A 27176-nucleotide genomic window follows, 5' to 3' on the forward strand; every position below is an offset into this window, starting at 1 on the left:
GAGAATTACATCTCCTTTCCCAAAGGTTTAGTAGCCTTGTTGAAATTTCTTGTTGTCCTGAGGATTTCTTGTTTATCTTTGAGGGGGTTTCACATCTCATCTGCACGTCTCCTCTGCATCCATTGCCACAAATAATTCCAAGTGCACTAGGACTCCCCAAATAAGCCCAGCCTGCTTTGATGCATGGTTTTCATTGGGTTTTATTGTATTCCTGTGTGCTGGCTAATTCACAAAATTCAGCAATTTGCAATGGGTCATTAGCACGAATTAGCAACTTTCTGATGGATATCAGAGCTCTGCAAATGTGCCGTATTAATCTGGGAGATACACCTATTTATTATCCCTCCCAGGGAAAAAAAAAAGGGATTTCTCTGGCATGGTACTTGCTCTGCTTGCATTTGTCCCTGTCTGCATCTGCCTTCCCTCCTCCTTTACTTCACAGTCTGGTTGTTTTTTTCCCAAAGTGTTCCCAGGCTGATGATGTGACAGGAAGAGGGATTACAGCCGCACGCACTGGCCTTGCTACAAAGGGAGCCTCAGCTTTGGGAGCCAAGGTGCCCTAATTGGTTATCGAATGAAGGGAATTAGAGGCATTAATAGGTGAAGTGGCAGCTCCTTCGGTTTTGGAGCAGTGGAGAGATGTTCATCGTCTTCTGAAGGCTGGGAAACAGCCAAGACTGGCTGCGTGCTCTGCTCCTAAAAGGAAGGATAAAGAAAATAAAGGCCGGGAGCTCACTCTTCTCTGGGAGCAAGCAAACCAGGGGCTGTCTGTCCTCTCTGAGCAATGCTGTACCCTTCTCCCATTGAGGCTGTGGCTGTGAGACACTGCTGAGCTGGGATCACTCCAGTGCTCTTCCTTTGGATGGAGAAGATGGAAAGGAGATGTTGACTTTGGTGCAGCCAATGGTTTGCTGTTTCTGCTGTGCCTCTGTGGAGGGTGATCCTTGTTGGATACCTGCATCTCTGTGACCATGAGAACCCAGTCACAGGTTTGGGACTGGGCCAGCCATGGGCCTGGGGGACAGCAGGGTGACCAGGAGCAAGGTGAGGAGCCACGCTGCTTCTGGAGCCCTGCAAGGAAAGGGAGCAAATGGCTGATTCAGTAGTGCCCACCCTGCTCCCACAACACCCTGAGCTCGGGATGCTGCCAGCACCTGGGTGTCCTCGTGCATCCCTGCTGACAGCGTTGAGTGAGCAGGGGAAAAGGGCAAGCTCCCTTTGCTGGCACTTATTCCAGTGGTTATTTATGCCATTGGTTGTCTTCAGTCTCTGCCAGGTCTTCTTTCCTCCCATCTCTGTGACTGATGCTTCGAGGATCTTCCCTGGACACATCCGTCTCTCTGCTTCCTCTCACTGCTGGCAATCTTCCAGCCTGCATGGACTGCTGAAGTTTGGGAGCCTCTTGGGTTATTTTTATGTGCCCTCTACCCCCTTCTAGGCTGTGCAAAAGGGCAGGCCACCAGTTCAGATACCTTTAAGCCTCTCATAAATCAGTTCACTTGTGTGTTGGGGTTAGCAAGGATGTAACTGCACTGGTTTTAAATCCACATGGCTCTCCCACTTTCCCAATGGAAACCAGCTCTGTTCAAGGGGCAGTCATTCCCCAGGTTTATCACTATGGGAAACATTGCAGTGCCAAGCAGATTGGCTCAGATGTCTCATTTTGAGAGTTAAATGTTATTTTTGGCACCAGCCAGCAGCGACACGGCTGACTGGGCTCAACAAGAATGGCCTTTGTGGTGGTAGGGGAGCACCAGGGCCGTGTCTGGTGCTGCAGGAATGCACTGGCTCGTCTGGGGTACACTCACCCAAAGGGCTTCTGTGCTAATCCTGGCTGCTTATTGCTCATGGTGTTGCTTTGCTTTTGCTGCTGTGTGTCAGCCTTCAACAGCCAAACCCTGTGGCAGCGTTGCTCTGCTCCTCTGGCACTGCCAGTGCCAGCCGGACACCTGCTGGGTGCCAGTGATGCCATGCCACCCACAGGGTGGCACATGAGGATCATGGGGCAAGCAGGGGATGCAGATTTTGGGTGAGGATGGGCCTTTGTTTTTGATTCTTGTTAAACCAACGTGTGCAGGTCTGGGCATGGCAGTTACCCAGAGGTGTCTTCCAGCATGCAGACACAACAGTGAGGGCTGTCCAACCCAGTCCTTGTTGGGCAGCCCTGATCCAGGGTAGATCTGAGAGCTGAACTTGCAGGAAGAAAGCTGCTCTGTCCTTTTACCCACCGAATACTTTTTCTCCCATACTTGTGGATTTTTCAGTTCCTCTTTCTCTCTACAGCAGAAAGTTTAGACACTGGGCACCAGTTTGTTTTTGTGGATTTGGGATCTCTTAGAAAAATCTTGGCCATATTCAGCTGCCTGAGATTTTAGAGTCTGCAAGGTCATGCTTGCTGGAAGATGTCTGTCCTGGCATTTTTGGATGAACATGCTGGGATCCAGAGCCTGAGCCTTGCTGCTCCCTGCTCATCTCCATGGCAAAGGCTTGGGAAGGGGACGTGGCTCGCTCAGGAAGGATCCTGCTGTCAGAGCTGTAACAAAGCACTGGCATGACTCTTGCCTGCTCGTGCTATGCTTGATGCTCCTGCAGTCCATGCCACTGTGTTATCCTGGCACCATGGCCTTTCCTGCAAACCTGGCTGCTGCCTGGCAGGAGGTCACTCAGCTCTTTGAAGGAGGGCTGTGTGTGCAGGAACATTGCTGGACTTGAGGCACCTACAGAGAGGAGCCATATGGAGAAGTCAAGGGGCAACAGATAAAAATTGCACTGGGAGAGGTTTCATCTCAACATAAGAAAGAAATTTTTTATAGGAACTCCTGGGAGCAATCCCCTCCAGGACACAGTAAGGATGTAAGTTCATGCTGGTGGAGATTTTCAGGATGTGACTGGATAGGGTAGTAGGTAATCTCACCTGATCTCCCTTTTTCTCCAAAGGTTGGAGCAGGTGGCCCTTCAAGGTCCCTTCCAACGTCGTCTGCTCTATGGTTCTATGACCTGAGTCATGTAGACACATTCATTCAAGCTTGTGTGTAACAACGGCCCTTGCTCAGCTTCCCAGAGAAGTGACTCCAGCAGTGCAGATGTTCTGAGCAGGTGCTGTTTGCCAGCCATCCTTCACAGGAACAGAATGGAGGGTTTGGTGTAGGTATCAGTGTGCCTCCTGCTCTACCTGAGAACCATGTGCTGAGGACCATGGGATGGTTCTCTTGCTGATAATTTTCTTGAAATATGAAACTCTTGGACTTCCTTGTGAGTTGGTGAAAGAAATGTGGGCTGTGTTTTATTCAGAAGTACATACAGAAGTGATACCTTGAAAAAAATGCACAAGCTGGGAGACATCAAAATCAAACAATTGTAAATCTGAACTTTGGAGTCTCTTGGCATGAACAGACAAAAAATTTGGACTTTGGTGATGACACTTGCAAAACTGATGGGAGGATTAAAGAGGTACTTGTTTCAGTTTTCCCCATTTCAATGACATAAAGGAAAACCTGAAACTCTTGGTCCTCTTTGTGTTCCCCCTTTTTGTGTGCCCATGTATCAGGGCTGTGTGTAGCCTGTTGGGAGCTGAGGGAAGTGAGGGGTTCTCAAGAGGATGTCTTTGCTAGTCAGACATGTTCAAGAACTGTGGGTTTTTCCACCCTACTTCAAGTTGATCCTCATTGTATTGAGGTTATAGAAGTGTCAATAAGAAGCAAATGCCAGGTTTTAGCTATTCTGGTATTTTCCTCAAAAACCCTGGCACCATGAGTCTGTCTTTTGTATTGACAGCTTTGTTGGACGTTGACATGTGCTGCAATTGTGTGGAGTTTTGCTGGAAAAGTCATGTTTCAAGGTTTTGAGTGAATGGGAGTGGGTGTGGGGTTGAATTTTGATCCCAGGAGCATCTTTTGCCTGATAATGAATGTGAAGTTGAGGCCCGAGTGTGTGTTTGGGAGCAGGTGGGTGTTGTGGCTGATGAGTCTCTGGAGTTTTGTTTCAGGTAGGGTGATTGCCTGGCTGCCCTGCACCAAAGTGCTCTCTGCTCATCTCTCCACTTTCCTCCATCTCCAGCCTCTTCCAGTGACCTTGTATGTCCTGCTTTTGTCATGCCTGTACTGAAGTATTTCAAGCTTTTCTCAAGAATGCCAACAAATGACTCATCTCTCAAGTGCTGCCCTGTCTCAGGTTCATCTCCAGTGTCAAGGCTCAGCCTTTGGAAACTTGGGAGTCCTGGCCTAAGTTTGTCTGTGTCTCTCTCAGCCCTCTGGCTGCAGTGCATGCTGGAAGATGTAGTCTTGGTGGGGTGCACCTCCATATTAAAAAAAAGAAGGGTGGCTCCATTTTATTCAAATTGGGTTCAGCCTTCTCCCTGCTGGCAGCTTGCTGACACTGTCCCGCTCAGCCCTGAGAGCCACTGAAGTTGTGCGGGCGCCTTGTGTGAGTGCAGAGGCGGGAGCACAACTCCTCCATTCAAAATCTTGCTTAATTCCACATTGAACAGCCTGTTTTGAAGCTCTGCGCCTTGGCGTGTTTTGCAACAGCTCGGACTCCCGCAGGGCGCAGGCGGTGGAGGGATCCTGCCCCCGTTGGGTGGCAGTTCTGGAGGGTGTCATGGCAAATCTCCTTTGTCTGCTACAGCCTGACTGATGTCTGGGGGAGAGTGAACCCTCCTCCCCTGCGTGATTTCTTGAGCTGAAAGCAGCAAGTGAGTGAGGAAGCTCCTTTGTGCAGATTTCTCCGTCTCCTCTTGTTCGTGCCAGCTGGCTCGCGTTCAACATTTCTCTTTTTTTTCTCTCTCTCTTTTTTTCTCTCCTCTCTCCCCCAGCTCTAGAGAGAGGGGGCGGGGAGAAAGGGAACATCTTAAAAAGAAATCTGCAGAAAAGACATGGGAGTTACTTAACAAAAATCCAACCCAAACAAGCCCAGCTGGGGGATTACAGGCGCGGTGGTAGGAGCTGAGTGGGGAGTGAGTGCAGCAGCGTGGGGAAGGCAGTGTGTGTTCCCCCCACCACCACCCCGAGTTTCTGTAGTCGTAAAAGGAAACAAAAAGGGATCTCATGCAGAGGCAGGGGATGGGGAGAGCAGCCGACTGGCTGCCAGCAGCTGGAGGAAGGGCCTCAGCACTGCAGCCCCTGGTGCTGCTGCCTCAGCTGGGGGCTTGTGGGGAGCCCTTTGGGGGTTTGGCAGGCGGGGGGGGCAGCATCCCTTCTGTGCCACTTTGGCTCTTTTGGGAGGGAGCAGAGGGCTCTGCTCTCCCGGGTCATGCTGGCCAGAGCACCCATCTCACCAAACCTTCTGCTCCCTGCCTTGTGCCCGCTGGAGGAAATGCTGCATCCTGCAGATTTTTCTCCCCCCTTTCCCTGTCCTCTTTGCCGCTCCTTCTTGTGGGCATTCCTGAAAGTTAATCAGGGTGAAAATTGCAGTCAGTCATGTCTGGAAGCCACCAGAGGCTAATCCTGGAGCGCTGCAGGCTGGAGCACATGGCTATGAGACAGTCTCCCTATGTGTGGGCTGGCTGCTGCCAGGAGAAGAGCTTTCTCCTACATCTTGTTGCCCTTGGGCGGTCAATGCTTCCCAGCTTTGGTCTCCTGGCCTCCAGCAACCAGCAGAGAAAGCCGGAGTGGCGCGGGTTCGGCAGGTTCTGAGCATCCTGCACTGGTTTTAGCACATAGAGCCGGGGGCTGGCATGGTTTCCTTGCTGCCTTTTGGAAGTGGAGCCGTTCTGGTGGAAGAGCTGTCTCTAGGTGTGTGTGCAGCCCTGAAAGTGAACTTTCAGGTTTGTGTCTGAATAGGGCTTGGCTCTGTCCCAGCCCGTAGATGTGGATTATAGAGGTCTCAGCACCTAATGGAGCTGAATTATTCATGTCTGGTGCTGTGTGTGTGCAGCATTCCCAAGCAGAAAGCTGTCTCCTTGTAGGATCTGCGCTCCAGGACTGCTCTTAAAACGCTTTGTTGGCAGGTCTCCAGGCCAACAAGTGAGCACATGCTTTTCATGTTGTGCGGGGATCAATCCTGCGATGGCAGGAGGTAAGGGGAAGGACACGTTTACAGCTGAATCAATCTCCTCGCTCTGTTTTCTGAGAGGCTGTGATTTGTGGCAGCCTCACTCCCCCGGCAGGAGGGTGGGGAGGATCTGGATACCACCCGGTGCTTCTCCAGCTTGGGCAAAGGAGGCACTGGGAAAGGAGCCTCTTTCTCTGGGCCGTGGGGTGTGCTAGCCAGGGGCTCCTGTGCACCCAGAATGATGGTGGTGCGTCAGGTTGGGGTCTCTGTGGGTCTGGCTTGGGAGAGGGACTCCAGATGCTCCTCTGGCTGCAGAGGCTGAGCCTGCAGTAGTGGAGTAGAGAAATGGGGAGCTGGGATGGGAGTTTTGGGGAGGGAAGAAGCTGTTGAAAATGCTTTAGAGCCATATGCAATGGAGCATATTCAGGAGATTCCCCCCAGATCACATTGCAGGGTCTCAGCCTCCAGCCCTGCTCTGGAAAGGGCTGATCCCTGCCCCAGTCCCTCTTCCTGTGGTGGCATGTCTTGAGTTCTCTGCCTCACTCTCGTCACAACGTGCCTTTGCCCTGCTCTTGCCAATCCAGCATGTTCCTGTCCGTCCTGTTTGTGGTTCCCTTCTGTCTGCCTTAGCAGAGCCTGGGCTCCCTCGGCACCTCCTCTGCAGGGCGAGGGTTTTTGCTCCTCTTGTTGTCTAACCCTTTGATTGTTCCTGGCTCTCCAATTGCCAGGGACCCAGCGGACTTCTGGGCTCCTTCTTCTTTTTGTTGTGGTAGGAATTGGCAAAAGCTGCTGCTGTTTGCAGAGTTTCAGACCCAAGTCCCGCTCATCTGCTGTCCTTATTCTACATGTATAAATAATACTTATGGAGATGTGTGTGCGTGTGTATGTGCACGTTTGGAGCAGCAAGGTGAATTCCAGGGTGGGAGTGGAGTGCTGGCCAAGCTGGCATTGTGCAGGTGTTGCATGGAGCAGGTGATGCTACACATGTTGCAGTACAACCCTGTGGATTGTCTGTCGTTTTCCTGTCTCTGCAAGGTCAGATCCTTGTCTGCTTTTCCCTCTGACCTGAGCTCACTGTGGCTCTTTGCCTGCTCCAGCTTTGGGTTGACAACTCTTGGATTTGGGGACTGAACTTCATCCTGTGCTTTCAGCTCCTGTGGGTTTTTCTTGGGCATCAATGGTCATCAGTAGTGGTTCATTGGGATTGTTCCTGGATTCCATGCCTCAGCTTAGGGCTGGGAAGGGACTGGTATCAGCCAAAAATCTGGTTCATCCAGCTCATTACTGGCTTTGCCCACCTGCAGAAAGGAATTGCCTTGGATCCATGACACGAAGAGTGTCGTGCAGGGGTGAGGTGGTCGCTGCCAATTGCTGGCCCCATTGATGATTTGGAGAGAGGCAGGTTGATGGGATTGGACACACCAGCTTGGGGCTGGGGAGCAGGTGCTGGAGCAGGAGGAGGAGGAGGCGGCCATAGAAACACGCAGGTCAGCTTTGGGAAGCCGTTAGCGACTCTGGTGCACAAAGTGATCTCCTGATTCGGCACTTTCCCTGCCGCTGAAATGAGAGGTCAGTGCTTTTCATTTCCAGCTTGCACGCAAGCCCCCCAGCTCCTGGGGTTAAAAATCTCCGTAATGACCTGTCAGAGAGCGGATTATTAGCTGTACAGAGCTGAGGATGCTGTGGGGAGCAGATGGAAAATGGTCTGGCTGCGGCAGCCTGGCTGATGAAAGAATCCCTGGCATTTTTACAGTGTTTGCATCTCTGGAAACGCACCGTGAAGCTGCTTTCCAGGCTCCTGCCTGCTGGGGTTTGAAGAAATTTGTGTGTGTGTGTGTGGTGTGGGGGTTTTTTGGATTGTTTTTTTGTTTTTTACTTCTCATTTTCTTTAAGTCACCTGTTTTTGAAGTGTCACTTGTAAATAGTACCAGGAGCAGGCAGGCCTGGAGCTTGATGGGCAAGGGGAGGACAGTGCTGCTGGAGAGAAGCCTCATCCAAATGGGTGGTCAAGGATTTCTTAAGGATTCTGGAGAGCAAGTGGCCTTGCTGGGCGGTGCTGGGAAGAAGCTGTTACATGTGTTAATTATGTCTCGTCAGGGTAATTGCCGTGACTCGGGTGCTGTGTCAGGTTGCGCGTGGGTGTCTTTTTTGTTTCTCTCCCTGGGGGCGAGGCTGGGAAGCAGGGAGGAGATATTTTGGGCTCACCAGGGTCAGCTGTGGTGTGGGCAGGTAGGGCTAAGCCCCCTCTTCCCAGTTAAGACTGGCTACTTATACAATTGCATCTCTGTTTCCATTGGAAGCTTATCGTGGCCAGAGGTAACGGTGGTAAATTCTCCAAATCTGGGTACTGTGTTGCTCTGCCCAGAGCTGTGGGATGGGAACCCTTATGCTTCCCACTGCAAATTTGCCTTTGGTGATTGCTCTGACACATCCCAAGTGTCACAGGCACTCTGAAAGCCTGGGATTTATTTCCCACCCAGGCACTTGACTTCCCTGGTGAGCAGCTCTTGTCCCTCGCAGCGAGGCTGGCGTGGAGAGGAGCCCTCCCTCTGGGTGGCATTGGCAGGAGAGGAATCAATCCTCCCTCCCAGGGGCAGCGCTCGATAATTCCGAGGGAAATGGTGAGCGGGGAAATGTGTGAGTAATGTCTTGTTGGAGCCGAGAGCCGTGACCTGCCAGGGCTGCTATCGATCGAGGAGCGGTGCCAGATGGCCGCTGCTGCGGGGGCGGCTGCGGAGCAGCCCCAGCCCCGGGGGTGGCAGAAGGATGCTGAGAGGGGGATTTGGGAGGTTGGGGGCTTCACTCTGCCCACATCTCTCCTGCCTGCAGGTGCGCCTGTCCACGGCTCTTCGTGTGTAACCCTGTTCTCTTTGCTCTCCCTTCCAGCAGCGATGCCGTCACCTGGGCAGACCCGGACCACTGGAAGCCCCCCAAGGACGTAGGAGACCCCCAGGGCGTAGAGGCAGGGAAGAGCCTTGAATCGTGAGGGGCCGTTAACTCTAAGATGTCCTTGAGCAGCGGAGCTTCCGGAGGGAAAGGAATTGATGCGAACCCGGTTGAGACGTATGACAGTGGGGATGAGTGGGACATTGGTGTAGGGAATCTCATCATTGACCTGGACGCTGATTTGGAGAAGGATCAGCAGAAATTGGAAATGTCGGGCTCCAAGGAGGTGGGGCTCCCGGCACCCAACGCAGTGGCAACACTACCGGATAACATCAAGTTTGTGAGCCCAGTGCCAGGCCCGCAAGGCAAGGAGGGCAAATCGAAGTCGAAAAGGAGCAAGACTGGTAAGGACAGTGGGAAGCCGACCCCAGGGTCCTCCCTGTTCACTCCCAGTGAGGGAGCTGGTGGCAAGAAGGAGGTTCAAGGACGCTCTGGGGATGGTGCGAACTCGGGTGGTTTGGTGCCCGCCGTCGCCCCGAAGAGCTCGGAGAAGTCAGCCAAGGCGTCTCGCAGTGTGGCTGGCTCCAAGAAGGAGAAGGAGGGCGGCTCATCCAAAAGCAAGAAGGAAAGGAGTGAGGGTGCGGGGACTGCGGCAGAGAAGGAGCCCAGCGTGCTGCAGCCCCTGGCCCTGGCAGTGAGGGTGGGACAGTATGACGGGGGCCAGGGGACAGAGCCTGCTGCTGCTGAGCAGCTTGGGAGTATAGCTATTGACACGGGAGCTGCGCTCAATCCCTTGGGAGTAAAGTCGGAGCTGGAGGATGGAGAAAGTGAGTGCCGGCAGCTGAAAAAGGTGAAGTCAGAAAAGGTAAGAAAGGTGTTGGGGCATGGGTGCCATTGCTGCTGCTCACATGGTGTTTGCTGTGACATGGTGTTGTGGGTGACAAAGGGGTGGGACTGTGTGTCTTGTACTGCTGGGGCCAGCACTGCCATGGGGCTGGTGCCTCCTGGTTTTGGTGTGAGTGTGGTTTGGCATGTGATGTGCTGGTGTCTGGACATGGCAGTGGAATGACACTGGTCAAGTTTGGCTTCTGGGAACCATGTGTGAGCAAATAACCTGCAGACTGTGTTCTCTGAGCCATCCTGCTGAGATTTGGTTTTCCTCAGTGCTTTGGCTGTGTGGAACAGGTCCAGGCCTCTCTGGCCTATGTCACTCTGAAGCCAAGGTGATGTCCTGGTGCTTTGTCTGCTGCATATCCCAAGGGGACACAAAGAGTGTGTGCTGTGCTCTGTGTCATGCTGGCTTCACCGTGTGTGTCAAGGTTTCCTGCAGCTCCCAGAGGAATGTATTTCTCTCCAGTTGCATCATGTGCAGAGAAGGATCCCTTAACACATTAGTGGATGTGGGATCTGCCTGGGCATGTGGGTGAGCACAAGGAGCAGGGCTGGCAGGAGTCACCGCCTCGTTCCCATGTCTGTCAATGGTACATGGGCTCTGTCCCACTTGTGGTGGTGATCCAGGGCTGGTGGGTGGCTGTGGGTGTGTTTGATGTGTCACTCCTCTGCTAACACGTGGCAGTGATGCTGAGCAGGCCAGGCTGCTCTTCCAGGTCACCAGAGGCACAAAAAGCCCTGTCAATGGCAGATGGCCATTGGGTGAGTGGCTGCTTGTCCATCTGGGTGGTGCTGGGCTCTGGGTGCCTACTCTGTGTCTGGATGTGGCCACTTTTCAGGCTCTTCTCTGGTTTCTGAGGAATCGCAGTGTCTGATGTGATTTCTGCTTCAGATGGGGAAGGCTTTAAGTGTGTGGAAGTCTGTGCTTTCCTCTGCCAGCTGCACATGGGGTGTTGCTGGTGTGTGCCTGTGAAGCCGTGTGTATGTCACACACAGGGTGAGCATCACAAGTGTGTGTGCTTGGGTTGGCTTTGCCCTGTTGCCATCAACATGTGCCAGGGTGTCAGGGCAGTGGCTGGGGAGTAAGGAAAGCATTCTCACCATGTTTGCAGCCAGAGGTTCTCTGGGAGGATTTCTGCTTTGGCGTGGGGATCACAATGTGGGCACTGGGATGGGTGGGGAGGGCACAGTGGCGTCCTGGGGCGGGTAATTGAAGGCTGTAAAATTCAGGAGTGGCGTGGAGACATCTTGTTCCTTTGTCTGTTCTGGCAAAGAAACCAAAGTGGATGAAACCAGGAAGAGCAGCAGATGCTCTTTTGCATGATGGACTGGAATGCTGCTGCTAAAAGCTGTGGATGCTGAAAGTCCACCTGTGATTTGGGGCACCTGAGTGAGTTTGTGGAGGAGAAACTCATCAGGGGGGTGTATGGGGCAATGTGTTTTGGCTTGGGAAAAGCATGAGGAGGACAGAAGCTTGGAAATTGGTTTGGGAAATACCTCAACATGCTTGGCTGTTCTGTTCCCTCATCGCCATCTGTGCTGGCTGCAGTGACAGCCAGCACTGGAGCTGGCTGGACCTTGGGTCATACCCTGCACGGCTTTGCTGTGCTCTTGCAATTAAAGATTCATTTCTTTCACTGATACTGCTGCAGAAACTCTTTGCAGTTGGAGATACCAATGTGATGTGTGGTGTTGGTGGACGAGAAGCTCCAGACACCCCAGTCATGGAAACCTCTCTGTGTTCTGGGCTCATTCCCCCGTGTGGGCAGCAGGGCAGGGGGGGATTTTGCCTCTCTGCCCTGGTCAGGTGAGACCCCACCTGCAGAGCTGCCTCCAGCCATGGGATCCCAACATGAGAAGAATGGAAACTGCTGGAGTGAGTCCACAGGAGGCCATGGAGATGCTCTGAGGGCTGGAGCCAGGCTGGGAGAGCTGGGAGTGCTCACCTGGGGAAGAGAAGGCTGCAGGGAGAACTCAGAGCCCCTGCCAGGGCCTAAAGGGTCTCCAGGAGAGCTGGAGAGGGACTTTGATCAAGTAGTGCCAGGACATGGGGCAGTGGCTTCCCACCTGGAGAAGACAGGGCTAGATGGGGTATTGGGGAAGAAACACTTTCCTGTGAGGGTGGTGAGGCACTGGCATGGGTTTCTCTTGGGAAACTGTGGCTGCCCCATCTCTGGAAGTGTTCCAGGCCAGGTTGGACAGGGCTTGAAGCAGCCTGGTCTAGTGGAGGTGTCCCTACCATTGCAGGAGGTGGAAAATATGGGCATTAAGGTCACTTCTAACCCAAATGATTCTGTCTTCTCCATACTGACACCTGGTGAGGATGGTGCTGCCATTTTACTTGTCCAGATTGAAGCATAACCCCCTTGCTGAAAGCTCAGGCTGGAGGGCTGATCCCTGTTTTTGAGAAGGGATTTGATGTCTGGATCTGCAGGAACATGTGTCACTTAGGAGGAGGCATTGTCTGTGTTTCATCAGGCTCCTGGGGGCAGCTGGATGGCTTCCTTTGGGTCGGGACAGCCGTGGGCGAGGAGAAGAAAGGTGTCTGCATGGTAAGGGCTGGGAAAGCAGTTCTGTGTCTTGAGGAAGAGGCTGAGGCTGGGTGGATGCCTGGGGCAGGGTGGAGGACCAATGGGATGCAATGGGGGACGTGGCCTTGGGCTCGTCCTGTGTCCTGAAAGCTGCAGCCATGTCCCAAAAACTGTGTGGAGTCCAAAGGACAAGCCAAGAGCAGAGGTATGTGCTGGCTGTGGGAGGGAGGGCAGCTCCTCCAGGCAGTGCATGGAGAGGATTAAGGTGGCAGGTTCATTCTGGCCTGGGGACAAACCCTGCTTGGCAAGCGAGAAACTTGCTCAGACTGAAACAGGAACAGGCAGAGCGTGACTCAGCCCAACCTTTGGTCTCCGTCAGCTTGTCCTTTGCTTAACCCTGTGCTGCTCCCACTTCCGTTTGGGGCAGGGAAGCTGGTCTGCATCTGCACATGAAGAAAGGCAGTCTGTCTGTCCCTCCAGTGCTGCAGCCTGGGCTGGGTGACCTCCCTGGGGGTCAGACAAAAGGGATGTGTGCTGAGCCAGTAGCTGCCAGCCAGGAGGCTCTGTTATCTCCATGGCTGGAATAATGAGCACTTTGGCAGGGAGTGCTTTTCCTTGATGAGGTGCTCCAATGCCGAAGCCAGCTCTTGCCCCAACCAGCTCGCCCCATTTGCCTCTACTTCTGCTTTTGTGTTCTTGCAATATCTTGCTGTAGGGTTTGGCAGCCCTTGTGGGGTGCAGGAAGGAGCTTTGGGTTTTGCCAGACGCTTTTCCATGTCAGTCAGTGCTCCATGGCTCTGTTCATAGGGGGGTTCACCCTTGCTCCCATGTCTGACACAGCAGTGATGGAGCCTGTGGACATGGCCCTTGGGCTCCACTGGATGTCTTTTGCCAGTGTGACCCCATGGTTCTGGTTGTTGCTTTCTTGGGTGAAGCCTCAGGAGCTGAATATCCCAAATATCCTTTTGCTTGGTGTGGATCTTGACTTGTCACGTGCTCTCCTCAAACCTGATGCCGTCAGTGTGTTGGGGCACAGGCGATAACTTCTCCAGGGATGGGGCTGATCTTGATGAAACCCACTGGTGATAACGCTGCTGAGACTTTCCAGGATCTCTGGGGTGGGCTGAGCCCCTCGAGAAGGTTTGGCTGTGGTCAGTGCCTGGGCTTGGTCAGTCCTTGGAGTTCCAAAAAATATTTGGAGGGGCAGCAGCGGGAGCTTAAAATACTCACATAAGGGAGAGAAAAGAGCTTATGCTGGTGGACTCATGAACGTGGCTGGGTCAGTCCCTGGGTCACTGGGGATGGCTGGAGCTGAGCTGGGGTTTAGTTTGCTTTGCTTTGCTTTGCTTTGCAGGGACACTGGTGCTGGGAGGGAATGGCAGCTCGGTGAGCAGCCGAGCTCAGCAAAATGGCCGTGCACGGAGGAGCAGCGCTGCTTTTGCCCCACCAGCTGCCGTGGCGTGGCTGAGCTGCCCTTGGGGCTGGTGGCTGAGCTGGCCCCTTGCTCATTCCCCCTGCTCCCACCCCGGTGCCCAGCCCGGGCCCCTGCACCCGCTCCCGGCGCTCCGGGGCGTGCTGGCCCAGCCCGGGGATGTTGAGCATTAAACAAAAGAGCCTCCCAGCTCTTGGCTGCCGCTCCGGCTTTGTTTTGATTGAGAGGTTGTTCAGCAGGAGGAGGGAGGGGTTTTTTTTTTTTTCCTTCTCTTCTGACGAGCATCCAGATGTGATGCTGCTGCAGACAAGGGAAAGGCAAACAGAAGCCGCTGGAGACTGGGCTCTTCTGAAAAGCCTCTCTGGGTCACGTGTGCTGCGGTTTTGGGCAGCCAGGAGGGTGGGTGCATCCGTGTCCCTCTGAGGGAGAGGGGGTGGAAGCCACCGGTGCGTTTTCTTCTCCTGAATTTCTCCCCTAGGCACAGTGTAGTGATTGCCCTGTGCGTGCTCAGAGCAGACATCCCTGTTGTGGGTGCCCTGATAAGATGGGGGACACTGCAGTGTGTTCACACCAAAACTGGTGTGAAAATGCCCTTGCAGTTCTCTGGGAGGACAGTGTGGCAACAGAGGGAGTGCTTGGGGTCAGGTGACAATGGAGACAGCCGGGTGGTGACACCACACCAGTGGCAGCTGCCTGAAAAAGAGATACACCCAAAAATGCTGCACTGTCCCTCCTGCTGCTGGCTTATCCAGCAGTTTGCAGGGTGGCTTTGGTGTCACCTTTGTGGACCTTCTTGCCCTAATCCAGGATTGCAGACCTGCGTGGTGCCTCCAGGGCTGGTCCTGCAGCCTCAGTGGGACCCCCAGGTGTCCTGCACCATTAATCCTTTACCTGGAGTGAAAGCATGGTTGCCTTTTTTCAGCCATTTTTCCACTGCTGGGGCAAGGGATGAGACTTGGTTGTGCATGCAGTGGCAAGAATTGGGGTGAGGGATACCTGTGTGACTCCAGCTCAAAGAGCTGAGATCTCCCAGTCCCTCTGCTGGGTCCAAGTCCAACAGGAGATGGCCACAGACACCCTTAGGTTCATTTCTTGATGTGGGGGAGAACCTGGATGAGATGTTGGGGATGGTCCCAGCCTTCTGCTTTGAAGATGTGCTTGGGATTTTGACTCCTGTGAGGTTCCTTGTCTTGGGGCCAGAGTTTGGATGGAGAAACTCCCAGTGGAGCTATTTTGGTGAAAAGTTATTTCTTTTTCAGCCCCTCCAAAGCTGACTTTGGAGCTGGTGCTCACCCTGTTCTTTGTTTTCCCCAGGGATTTTTAGGACATGTGGGAAACCCAATGCTTGGGTAGGGACCTGGAGAAGTTGTTTCCCATCCCTTGCTCTGCAGGGCTTGTTTCTTTCCAGGCAGTGGCAGCCAGCGTGACATGGGCAGCTCAGGGACGTGCAGGCAGCTACCGGCTCTTGCCTGATCCTCTCGCTGTGGTTCTTTTTCTCCAGCAGTGCTGGAATTGGCTGCCTCCAGAGCTGCTGACAGAGCTGTGTTGGGAGTCCTTGGGAATGACACCACTCGTTTCCTTATTGTCCCCGGCTCCGCCGCCCAGAGCCTTCTGCTCTAGGAACAAGGCAAGAAGGGGGCACGCAGCCAACATGTGTCAAGAGCTACAAAGGAGGAAATTGGCCTCGTTCACTTCAAACCATGGGGTTACTGCTGGAGTTTTGGCTCCTGCTGAGAGGTTATTTATATGTGGGCTTTCTTTTATAACCACTGGATGTAGCAGGCTGGGAGTTCCAGCTGATCCCACCTCTGAAGGCTTTGCAAAGGGAAAATTGCATCTTTCCCTGGTTGCTTTCCCAGATGGCCGTGTTAGGAAGGACTAAAAGGCTGAGTTAGCTTTGATGCCCGACCCATCAGCATTGCTGTATGGCTGTCATGCCAAAACATGGCTCAATCTCCACAGAATGGACAGCAGGACATGTGGCTCCCTGTCAAGGACATGGTGGTAGGAAATGGAGCAGTGCTGGGAAAGAAGAGAAAAAACCTCCCCGCTCCTGAAGCGTGAGAGCAGAATGACACCGTGGTAATGAAGGGGCTGATAGAGGGGAGACAGAGGTGGAGCAGCCCCTTCTCAGCTTCCTTGGTGCGAGTGACCTGCAAATCTGCTCCCCCAGTGCTTTGATGAGAGATTTTGATGGGAAGGCCGGCGGGTGATTGATCCTGCTGACTCATGGACCTGATTCCTCCCTTGAGAGCGATGGCAGCTGCTGGAGATGGGTCACATTTTGAGGCTAACGGGCTCTGGTAGACTCTGTGGTGTTTTTTTGCTTTGCTTCCAGGCTGGCGGTAGCTGCTCATTAGCCTAATGACCCCAGTTACCCAGCACCATTTATCTGCCGAGGGAGATTTCTTTAAAGGAAGATTTGCGCCTCTGGAGCGCTGTGCGAGCCCGAAGGCTTCAAAACCCAGCGAGCTGCTCCCGCAGCCCTGCCGGGGAGCTGATGCAGGGGGAGTGTGCCAGGAATAACCCGCTAATGAGCAAAGCTGCTTCTCCACCCGGCAGCCAGGGAGGCCACAGCAAAGGGCAGCAGAGCACAGGCTGCCTGCATTTCCCCTCCTATGCTTTTAGAGGCTGCTTGGTTGGGGATTCGCTGCCTTTTCCCTGTTTGCTGCAGGCATGACATCTTCTGTGCCACTGCTTTCACAGTGCTGCATTGCCCTGCTGCTGCTCTTGAGGATGCTTTGGGCTGGAGCTGTGAAATCCATCTTCCCTGTGAATGCTTGTGTGCATGCAACCCTGGAGATGTGTTGGGCAAGAGGGCACTTAAATAAATCCCCAGAGCTGAAGTTGGGCAGGAGAAAAGGCAGTGATGATTGCTGTGGACTTTCTGGGGTGGTTTTGTGACATTCCTACCCCGTGGTGATCAGTGCCTGGAGCCTGAGTGTTCATTGGGTGCAGGAGGAGCCACCCCAGGGCTCAGAGCTGTGGAGCAGCAGCTGGGAGAGCAGCCCAGGGCTGGGATGATTTAAAGCCACCAGCAGCCTGACGATATGTTGTATTCGGTGACAACATCTGCTCGAGATATTCCTGTCCCTGTTACTCATTCCTGCCCACAGACCAGCTCAGGGAACTGATCTGATGTAAATAAATGTGCTCAGGGTTTTCTGGGGTGAGCTCAGCTTGTGGGCTGGCATGGATGGGGATGGCACTGGCAGTGGTGATGGCACTGGGGCTGGAGATGGGGCATGGCAGTGATGGTGGCACCTGGGGCTGGGCTGGACATGGGGGCTTTGCTGGGGCCATGCTGTGCTGTGTAGGTTTAGGGGCTCACTGGCCTCTCACAGGGCTCACAGTAGCTTTGGCAAGCTCTGCTGAACCCAGGAAAGCCCATGGTGCCTGTGCTCCCCATCCCTCCTCCTCCTGTGCCCCCAGCCTTGCCAGCTGAATGGTGCCAGCTCCATCCCAGTGTTCTGTGGGCAGGATAAATCCCTGTGCAGGAAGATGCTACCATGGAGCTTTTGTACTGTGAGGTGATGGCATCTACTCACATCTGCTGACTTTTCCCCTGTCCTTGACACTGAAGTGGCTTTAAAACTTAATATCTAGATTTACCTTAAAATACTGTCTGGCCCTCATTCACTTGGGATGTCTTGGAATGTGTCGTGGTGAATAGTGCAGAGAGAATGCCTGCTCTGCAGGTCTGAACTGGAATTCTGGTTGGGATGTGGATCACCATGAGGTCACCATGTTTTGGTGAGGTGATGGGATGTGATAAAGCTCAAAAGTGGATTTTGTCTGGTGCTCAGAGAGTAAGAGAAGCCCCTGGGCTGCCCTCCCTTAATGCAATTGCTGGAGCCTGTGTGTCTCAGTTTCCCCTGTGCTCTGCATGGACTGGCTACTCCTGTCAGGCTTGAGCATGGGGTTTGCTGGGGGGAGCATGATGAGGCTGCAGAAGGCACCATTGCAGCTACAAATCCCATGGTTGTCGTACCACAGGTTGTGGTTTTGGTTTTTTTCCCAAGGCAGAAAGTAATTTCCTTCTGGGAAGCTCTCTGTCTCCCCCAGTTACCCAGAAATGCTGTGTTGTTATATTTCTCCAGATACAATGCAAATGAACACTGTTCCCAGACTCCCTCCCCTCTCTGCACTCTTTGGGGTGCAGATACACTGCCTCCCACACTGGGAATGGCCCTCTCATCTGGTTAACAGATGGCTGAGGCATGTTCTGGAGTCAACTGCATGCCATGTGGCTGCTGGTCACCATCCTAGGATCAGCCCACAGGAAAAGGACCCTGGAGCTGGGGCTTGGTCCTGTATTCAAGCCTGACTGGAGGAGGGAGAGCTGCAGCCCCCGGTGGGTTGTCTGTGGATGGTGGCAAATGGAGTCTGAAAGGGAAGGCCATCCCAAAAATCACTGGTACCAGTGCAGCTGGGCTGCTCCATCATGGTTGTGGTGGAGACAGAAGGCTCTGATGTCCATGTGGTCCCACAGCAGACATGGTGCACACTGAGAGCCATGGCTACTGTGACTACACCAGCTCCAGACAAGGATTTCCAGCTGGGGCTGCCCTGCCAGCTTGGGATCCTGACCAAGCCCCAGGTCTGCACTTCTGTGCCCCTCTGACCCCTGTGGTGTAAACAATGGATGCCCCTTTGAAAGGGTGTGGTGAAAGGGTGGTGAGGCATTGGAACAGGCTGCCCAAGGAAGTGGTGGAATCACCATCCCTGGAAGTGTTCAAGAAGTGTGTGGCTGTGGCATTTGGGGTTTGGTGGTGAGTGTGGTGGCACTGGGGTAATGACTGGACTAGAGGTGCAGCCACTGGAGGTCTTCTTCAGACTTTATGAATCTATGAAAGCTGGAGCCAAGTTCTGGGGATCAAATGGCCAAGAGAGGCTTGGAGGAGCAGAAGGGCACTGGGTCTGGGCTCTGTGTGCTCAGAGGCCAGGGGAAATTGCTTTCCAAGGCTGAAAGGGGAGGATGGCTGGGCTCCAGGCAGCTCTTGGAGGTGGTGACAGGGTCATCAAACAAAGCAAAGCCTCTCCTGCCCAGGTGGGACCAGTGCATCTATGGGGGCTTTGTACACAGAGAGGTTCAGGGTTTGCAGGGCTGTTTGCTGTTCTGTGGCTTGCAGGGGAGGAGGGTGACTGTGTCTATGTATCATGGACCTGGTTTGCTGACAGAAAGGTTTCTTTCTTTGCTCAGCATTAACATTTCAAGGTGCAGGAACTCTTTGGGCATTAGTGTTTTATGGTTTCACAGGCTGGCTGTTAATGCTTTTCTTTGTGGGTGGGGTGAGGGAGCTGGAGGGGCTGAGTGGTGAATGGCCCTTTGAAGGAAACCAGCCTTTTGGTCAAACCCCTGTGGCCATGGGAAGAGCTGCCTGACCTGGGGGAAGAGTCAAAACCCCTTGGTAGTGGGGAGAGCAGGTGGTTTAGCTCTCACACTGGGTCTGGATCCTGCATACAAAAAGCCAAGGTTGCCTGTGAAACCACACCCAAACATGCCCAAGTAGGCCATGGCTTTGCCAGATCACTGCCTGGCTTGTGGAAGAGCCAGGTCCCAGGAAAAGGCCCTGCTTTGGAGGGGCTCACAGCCTGTGCTCCTCCCTGCTGCTTCCTCCAGACCAAGAAAACAGGAGCTGTTGTTGTTCCCTGTGATGGATCCCTCAGCAGCAGCTTGGACCAGTGTGTGTCCTGTCCACGTGGTCTCTCAGTAGGGTCAGTGTATTCCTGCTCCCCCAGGGACCATGGGGAGGTTCACAGCATTAAAAATTGGAAGTGTTGGGATTTTCAGGCTGTGCACTCATCAGCAATGCTTTGGCTCTGGCAGGAGCAGCTCCCTGTGTGGGACCCTGCAAAAGAGGAGGACACAGCAGAGAGGGCAGCAACACATCTGGTTCTGGTTTTTCTTGTATGAGCAGAGGCTGTTTTGGGGTTCCCTTGCACCACCCCTGTACAGTGTGCATGAGCCCCAGGACCAAATGTATCTGCCTGCTGGCAGGGAGGGGGCTCTCCTCACCAGGAGCCACCTTCATGGTGACCTGATGGCCTCCAGCCTTCGGCCACAGGAACCAGTGACTAGACTGGCAGGTGCCTGTTTCTGGGCAAGAAACCAATGATTTCATGCTCCAGGCCACCAAAGCAGACAGATTTTTCTGGGGCAAAGAGGGGATCCAGTTTGGTGCAGATCTGAAGCTGGTAGCACAAGGAGCCTGTGATGAGAGGTTGTGATGAGAGGTTGCCTTCTCTTTTGAAGTCACCATCATGAAGCAGAGCATGTCAAGTAGTGCTGAGAGACTGGAGTAAATTGGATGTTTTTGGGCATGGAGATGTGTTACAGTGCAGTGCTTTATTCCTTACCACTGCTCACTGTTGTGTGTTGTCCCAAAGCCTTTGGGAATGTTCCTTCCTGGCTGACCTGTTTCAAACATGATGCTGAAGCAGCACCCAGTGAGGTGGCTCAGCAGCCCCTGTCAGCTGAGCAATCCCAGCCTCCTGCCAGGGAGTGAGGCCATTAAATCCCAGCCTCCTCTGGGAGCTGATGGTCTGATAAGGGAGATAGAAGGAGCATTGCTTTCAATTTCCTTTTGATCCTAATGAGCCAGTGTGGGAGACTCAGATGGCTTGGCTGTGTTGGGGGCTGTTAGCTCCAGCACTCAGAGCTGCTCTCAGGTCTGCTTTGCTTCTCAGTTCTAGGAAATGGAATAAAGAGAAAACCACTTAGGAGGATTTTAATCAGAACTTGGCAGAAGAACTTAAGGAAACCCAAGAAATCTTCTGACAACCACACTTCACGCTGAGATTGCCAGTGAATGGGGAGGGCAAAGACAGGGCCTTGGCTCAGGTGGGTTGGGTTTCTTCTGGCTCGTTTAATGGGATGCCATTAGCATTCCTGCCCTCCCTGGCTGGGAAAGGAGGGGGAAAATCAGCCTTCTTCAAAATGCTGGAGACTTGTCAGCTGGAAAAGAGGCTGAATCTTCTGGGAGTAGACGATGAAAGTCATCCCAGACCTGCTGGAGATGGCCAGCGTGGTTCAGGAGGAGGAGTTGATGTAATTTTTACTAATAGTGGCCTTGGAGTTCGAGAGACTGTTGTGCTATGGTTGGATTTCTTCAAGAGGTTGATCTTGGCAGGCTGGAGAGGTGGGTCTGTGTGGAGCTCATGAAGTTCAGCAAGGCCAAGTACAAGGTCCTGCCCTGGGCTGGTGCCATCCCTAGCACAAAAACAGGCTGGGTGGGGAATAGATTGAGCATAGCCCTGGGGGAGGGCCTGGGGATACCGGTGGGTGACGCATTGGATGTGAGCTGGCAGTGGCTGCTTGTAGCCCAGAAACCAACGTGGGCTGCACCCAGAGGAGTGGAGCTGGCAGGTGGAGGGAGGGGGCTCTGCCCTGCTCAGGTGATTCCCCACCTGCAGAGCTGCCCCCAGTCTGGAGGTCCAACATCAGAAGCTGCAGGGGTGAGTCCAGAGAATGCCATGGAGATGCTCAGAGAGCTGGAGCTCCTCTGCTCTGCAGCCAGGCTGGGAGAGCTGGGAGTGTTCACCTGGAGAAGAGAAGGCTCCAGTGAGACCTCAGAGCCCCTTTGACTGCCTAAAGGGGCTCCAGGAGAGCTGGAGAGGGACTTTGGACAAGGGCCTGGAGTGCTAGGACAAGGGGAAATGGCTTCCCACTGCTAGATGGGATGTTGGGGAGAAATTGTTTCCTGTGAGGGTGGTGAGGCCCTGGCACAGCCATCCTAGAGAAGCTGTGGCTGCATCGTCCTTGGATGTGTTCCAGACCAGGTTGGATGGGGGTTGGAGCACCCTGGTCCAGTGGGAGGTGTCCCTGCCCATGGCAGGAGATTGGAAGGAGATGAGTTTGAAGATCCTTTCCAACCCAAACTGGTCTGTGATTCAGGGGTGCTGAGCTGTTGCTGGTGAGTGCTGTTGGGAGTGAGAAATCTGCTAGGAGGTTCAAAGCCCTTGTGGATGATGTCCAGTTTCAAACTAAGATGTGTGAGGAGTGGACAAACCTGTTGCTGTGAGGGGAGATTTCATCAGCTCTCCAGATCCTCACTTAGAGCTGATGCTGAGTTTCCCATAACATCTTTCTTGTCTCAGCTGTAACTCCTTTTGTAAGTTGTTATTTTGGAATCTTTGATTAAAAATCCATGGAGTGGTTGAGTAGCTTGACCATTTAGGGGCAGGAGAGTTGCAAGAGCAGTTCTTGCATGTGTGTCCTGCAGCTGGGTAACCCAAACCAGCTTTTGTTTTCTGATTCCTGGGGAGGGGAACACGTAGTTCTGGTTTATGAGTGTGGGCCTGGCAGAAACCAGAAACTGCTGAGCAGAAACCCCCCCAAGTTGTGTTTATTTGTAAAGGGCTTTTCAAGAGTGCATTGTACCACTGCTTTGTGTTTTAGTGATATTCCAGCATCTGGACTGTTTTCCTAAATGTGCTTTCATCCAAGGAGAGATTAAGGGAGTGAGAAGTGTTCTGATAAAGCTGCCAAAAATAATCTTTGCTTGAGACTAAGTACTGCTCTTGGGACTTTGTCTTGTAAAGCAATTTGTGGGTGAGCATGAAGAACCATCCTAGGAAGCCCCAAATGCTCCAGATTGTTGTTCCTGCTGGGGGGTTGGAGGACTATAAATTTTCCACAAGAGTGTTTGAATTTGTCACGTGTTGCCTGAGGTGATCTAATAGCAGTCAGGGAAGTTTTGGGAGTTTGTGGCTGAGTGACTGAATCCCTGAGAGGAAAAATCTGCATGCATTGTGGTTGGATTGATGGGAACACTGCTGATGCACACATCCATCTTCCTCACGCCCCACAATGGATTGCTCATGGATGGGTTGGCATCTCCTGTGACAAGCTGATGTAATGAGGGTGATAGCTGGTGTAACTTTAGGTGTTGAGGATGTGATGGTGGCAGTGTGATGCAGATAATCTGTGAGGTTTTGTATGAAGATCCATCTGAAAGTAGGTTGGTGCCACATTGGAGTAGTTTGGCTCTCAGCACCTGCCGAGGTGCCGAGCTCAGCAGAGCACAGCAGCCTTGATGCTGCCCCCTTTGTCATTCTCCTTCTGGCAGTGTTTTTGCTAAAAATCACATGTCCTTATGCTGTGACTTTGTTTGACAACTTGTGCAGTGACAGGGAGCTGAACTTCTTCCTTGATGAGATATGTAGGTACACACGGCATGTGTTCTCCAAACTTGCGTGGCCCTGAAGCAAAATATGGTTTGGATGCCATCTGCTTCCTAAAGGGCAGAGTCAGAGCTGCTGGAGGGAGCTTAACACACTTGTATGGGCTGTGTGTTGCCTGTGCCTCTCCCAAAGGAGCTGGGATTGGGTCAGCTCAGTTAATTCCCAATCAACAAGGCACTGTTATTAAAAGCATGCTCATAGGAGGACTTGCTCTGAGACTCCTGGCTAGTGGCTTGTGTGTCCCACCTGGGAATCACACCCTGGCCTGTGAGCAGGTGATTGAAGTTGTGACCCATTGAATAGCCTGAGTTGGAAGTAACCCACAAGGATCAAGTCCTACTCCTGGTAGGCTTGACTCCATGAAGTTATGGTATTAACCTGGAGGAGATAGTGTTGGTGGGTCAGTGTTCCTACTCAGGGATTTCTCTTGGCTCTGGGAACAGCAACTCTGGAAAGCACCATCAAAAACCACCTTGGTGTCTCTGCCTGTGGAGCTCCTCAAATCCCCAGGATGGCTGAACACATCAGTGCTGGCTGGGAGCCCTTCTGGCTCCTGCCTGGGGTCATGGTGCAGGATGGGGGCCCTGGCTCTGGAGGCTCACTCAAGGTTCCAGCTGGCTTGTGACCCAGTGAGGCTGAAAGTAGCCACTCTTCCATCTGGGCCAAGAATTTGTAAGGGTTTAATCACTCTGTCCTGGCACTGGGCTGGCATGCTCTTCCAGTGTCAGATTTACTGCTGTTGGCCCTTGAATGCCCAGTGCAGCTTGCTTTTATGGGACCACAATTAACATCTCAGCACAGCTAGACTTTTTTAATATCATTTGAATGTCCAACACTGCAGGTTTTCAGCTGGTTTCTTATGGTGGGGTGATTGTACTGTGTGTGTGCTTTTGAGTGAAGTGTGACCAATTTGGTGAAAATTTTGGTCTTCTTCCTTACTCAGACCTTCTCTGCACAGGGGAAAAGAGTATTTTATCTGGGTGTATCTTTTGTGGCCAGGGCTCCACGTTCCTTCCTGAGCTTTGTGCAGCCTGGTAGTGTTTTAGTGGGAAGAAACTAATGGCTGTAGCAGCTGTCTGGGCTTCCCCCTCCAGAGGAGATGGATTGAGGGGAGTGGGGATGCAGAGGGGTGCTGCCTTGGGCTTGAGGCTTGATGCAGAGTTTCATCCCTGAATCCCTGCAGGATGTGGGATGTTGACACATGGATGTGAGTGCACTACCTGGAGAAGTTTGAAGGTGTCTCTGCCCATGGCAGGGGCTTGGAACTGGATGAGCTTTAAGGTCCCCTCCAACCCAAACTGTTTTGTGGTTCTGTAAGCTGAGTTTGGCTCTGGCAGGTGATCATTTCAGATCAGTGATGTCCTTCTCTGTGGTTTTTGCCCCAGCATTGCCTGTCTTCTTGTTGCTGACAACTTCAGTGCCTCTGCCATTCCCTGCTGTTGTCCTGGTGGGAGAAGCAGGAAAGCTGGAGGAGCCAGGTGTGGTTCCATTAGTGTTTCATAGACTCACAGGCTGCTTTGGGTTGGAAGGGTCTTTTAAACTCACCTCATCATCTTGCCATTGTCCTAAACCACTCTCAGCCCAGCCAGGTTTTTGGAACAAGCTCTCTGGATACATACAGATGGTATTTGGTGATGATCTCTTGGAAGATGGGGGATCTCAGTGGAGAGCTTCTTCACAGGTTTGTGTTCAGATAAACGTGGGCACAGGAGCCTTCCTGCCTCCTTGTGCAGTCCCTGGAGCTTTGCTGCTCCCCCAGGAGTTGTCCTGCCTGCTCCTGGCCACCCCTTCCCACATGGACGCTCAAGGGTTTGTGCAACCATGTGGGGAATTGGGTCAGGGACATGATCCAATTAAAAGCTGTGCTGAGTGGCATTGAAAGCAGGTTTTAACCAGGCAGTTTCCTGACAGTCCACAAATGCCTGTTGTTAGGAAAAGAGGGCTTTGGACCACAGCAGGAATAAACAGCCATGGGTGGATTGTGGTGGGGTGGTTTCTTCTGGTGGTGCTGCTGGTCCATGAAGGCTTGCTGTGTTGGTAGGCAACTGTAGGGACAACAAACCTGACTCCCACTTGGATTCTAGCTGGTGAGTGTTTGTTTTCTTCCCAGGGAGCCCAGTCTCACTCCCTTGTGTCTGTTTTGAGGCTGCCATCGCTCATGGAGAGCCTCTCCTCAGGCGTTTCTCAGGCTCCTTCTCTTCAAGGGTGCAGCCAAGGGCTGTGGTCACAGGGGAGGGCTGGAATTGCACTGCACCCATGCCCATCCTCACTGCCTGGGGCCGAGGGGGGTTGCCTTCAGTAATCCTGACTAATCCTTTAATCTGTATCAACACTGATAGGTATTAAAGCAGCAGATAAGGTTCAGACCACGGCTTGGAGCTCAGCGATATCCCCACCCTCTTCCAGCTAAATCTGGGCTGATTGTGCTTTCTCTTAAGGGGACCATGCTTGTTTGCTGAGCAGCTGCACTGGGTTGAGAGGGTGGATTAGCTGTTCACAGCTGGAACATGCCCTTGTTGCTGGGCTCCAGCTTGCCAGACAAGTCCATTGATCTGTCTATGTGTGTTCCTGGTAATCAGCATCCCGTGCTTCCTAGAGCAAACCCCTCCAAGTTCGTGTTCCTCTGGCAGTCAGCAGCAGATCTGTAGCCTCCTGCTTTTTATCTGTGTTATTCACCTGGATATAAGCCTGATGCAGTTGTAGACACTTCACAGAGTTCTTAAGCTAGAGCACAAAGCTTTCCAGTGCTGTGGATCTGCGGTTCCTTGCTGCCTGCTGCTCACAGCAGGATTTCCCTCCTCCCCCACCTCCAGAGCAGGACTCCCACCACCACCACATCCTTCCCCTCCAGACCTTCTGCACTCTCTTCTTTTTGGGCACCTTTCCTCATGGCTGAGGTGTGTGATGTTCTCACTTGTATGGCTCCTGAGCACCTCCAGTTACCCAGCACTGTGAAGGCAGGACTCCAGAGCTGCCTGTCCCGTGTTTGGTGGGCACCAAACCAAGTTGGTAATGCTGGGAAGAGCTGCTCCTGGTTGAGTTCACTGTGCAAAACAAACTGTCCCTGTTGTTTTTGTTGTTGTAGGCTCATCTGCCCTTTCCCTGTCCTCTTCCAGCTTCTCCCCATGCTCCTGGGATTGCTCCGAGTTTGCCACTGGTTCCCTCATCAGCAAAGCCATGGTTAATCCTTCCCATAAATCCTTTAAGCTGTCAGCAAACAACCCCCTTCTTAAAATTCTAGCACGCAAGCTGGGCTGGGACAGAGCCTGGCTCACAACCCCAAAGCTTCATTTTTGTTCCCAGATTATCACCTCTGGTCTTTCCAGGTCCCAGTTTTGGCTGGCACTGCAGGCTTCTCACCATGGGTGTGGAGCAATGCATGGCTCATGCATGTGTGTGGCCTTCCATGATGTATCTGAGGTGTAAAAACATTCAGGTTCTGGATTACCTAATGAGGGGGTCCAGGTGTGTCAGGTGGTTTGAAGTCACAGATGAGAGTATGTTCCTTAGACTGCATGTGGATGAAGCCTCATCTCTCTGTTCTGTGGGACAGAGTGTGTTGGTCCTGTGTCTTGTCTACACAAGCTCAACATGCAGCTGATGTTGGGCCAAAATGGGCTAAAAAAGTAAGAGTAAAGCTTTTTTGTGGTCATGCTCGCCTGTCTGCACCCAAACTCTCACATCTTTGCTGTTTTGCTCTCAGTCATGACTGTTTGGCTCTTTTGGATTTGTTTGTTCCTATAAAAACACAAGGTTAGGTCACTGTTTTTGCTGTATTTTCATTGGTGATTAGGTTAGGAGCTTCAGGTGTTGCACATCTTCATTTGGAGGATCTCTGAATATCCCTTCCTTCAAAAGTTGACATCCTCCAAAGCATTTGGCAGAATCCAAGAGAACAAAAAATTGGTTTCTCAAAGTCTCAACCCACGTCTTAAGTTTCTCTTCTGTGAAATTTGGTTTCTCCCTACAAACTCCTGATGAAATACAGTTCAGAATTTATGGGATTCTCATTACAAGACTGTCATACAAGAACCACAAACCTTTTTCCACTGTTGATCCCAGTGGGAGGAAAGGCTCTGAGACTCCCTGAGGAGTATTGAATGGCATCTTGCTGCTGAGTGGCTGCATCTGGGAATTACTCAGTAAAAACAGAAGGAAGGGGAAAAAAAGGTTAATGCAGTGTTGGCAGCAGGCAGCTCCAGAAGCTCGTGTCCTTCAGGCTGCTGTGATTCAGCTCGGTGACTTGAGTGCAGGTGGTTCTC

The 27176-nt window shown here is 52.7% G+C and overlaps 2 protein-coding genes across 3 annotated transcripts in view; both read left to right on the forward strand.

Annotated features, from left to right (window-relative positions):
• TRIP4 (thyroid hormone receptor interactor 4) overlaps positions 1-9014 on the forward strand; it is a 47032-nt gene extending 38018 nt beyond the window's left edge. Inside the window, exon 13 of one of the 2 annotated variants that reach the window (XM_074549693.1) lies at positions 8878-9014. In XM_074549693.1, coding sequence (XP_074405794.1) covers positions 8878-8930 — 53 coding nt within the window. In that variant the 3' untranslated portion in view covers positions 8931-9014. Of the gene's footprint in view, positions 1-8874 lie in introns of both variants that reach the window. The other variant, XM_074549692.1, reaches the window with a different exon arrangement.
• ZNF609 (zinc finger protein 609) overlaps positions 8993-27176 on the forward strand; it is a 50021-nt gene continuing 31837 nt past the window's right edge. The window contains exon 1 of the mRNA XM_074549691.1: positions 8993-9739. Coding sequence (XP_074405792.1) covers positions 8993-9739 — 747 coding nt within the window. The remainder of the gene's footprint in view (positions 9740-27176) is intronic.

Source organism: Zonotrichia albicollis, chromosome 11 (genome assembly GCF_047830755.1).
Source record: "Zonotrichia albicollis isolate bZonAlb1 chromosome 11, bZonAlb1.hap1, whole genome shotgun sequence".
NCBI lineage: Eukaryota > Metazoa > Chordata > Aves > Passeriformes > Passerellidae > Zonotrichia > Zonotrichia albicollis.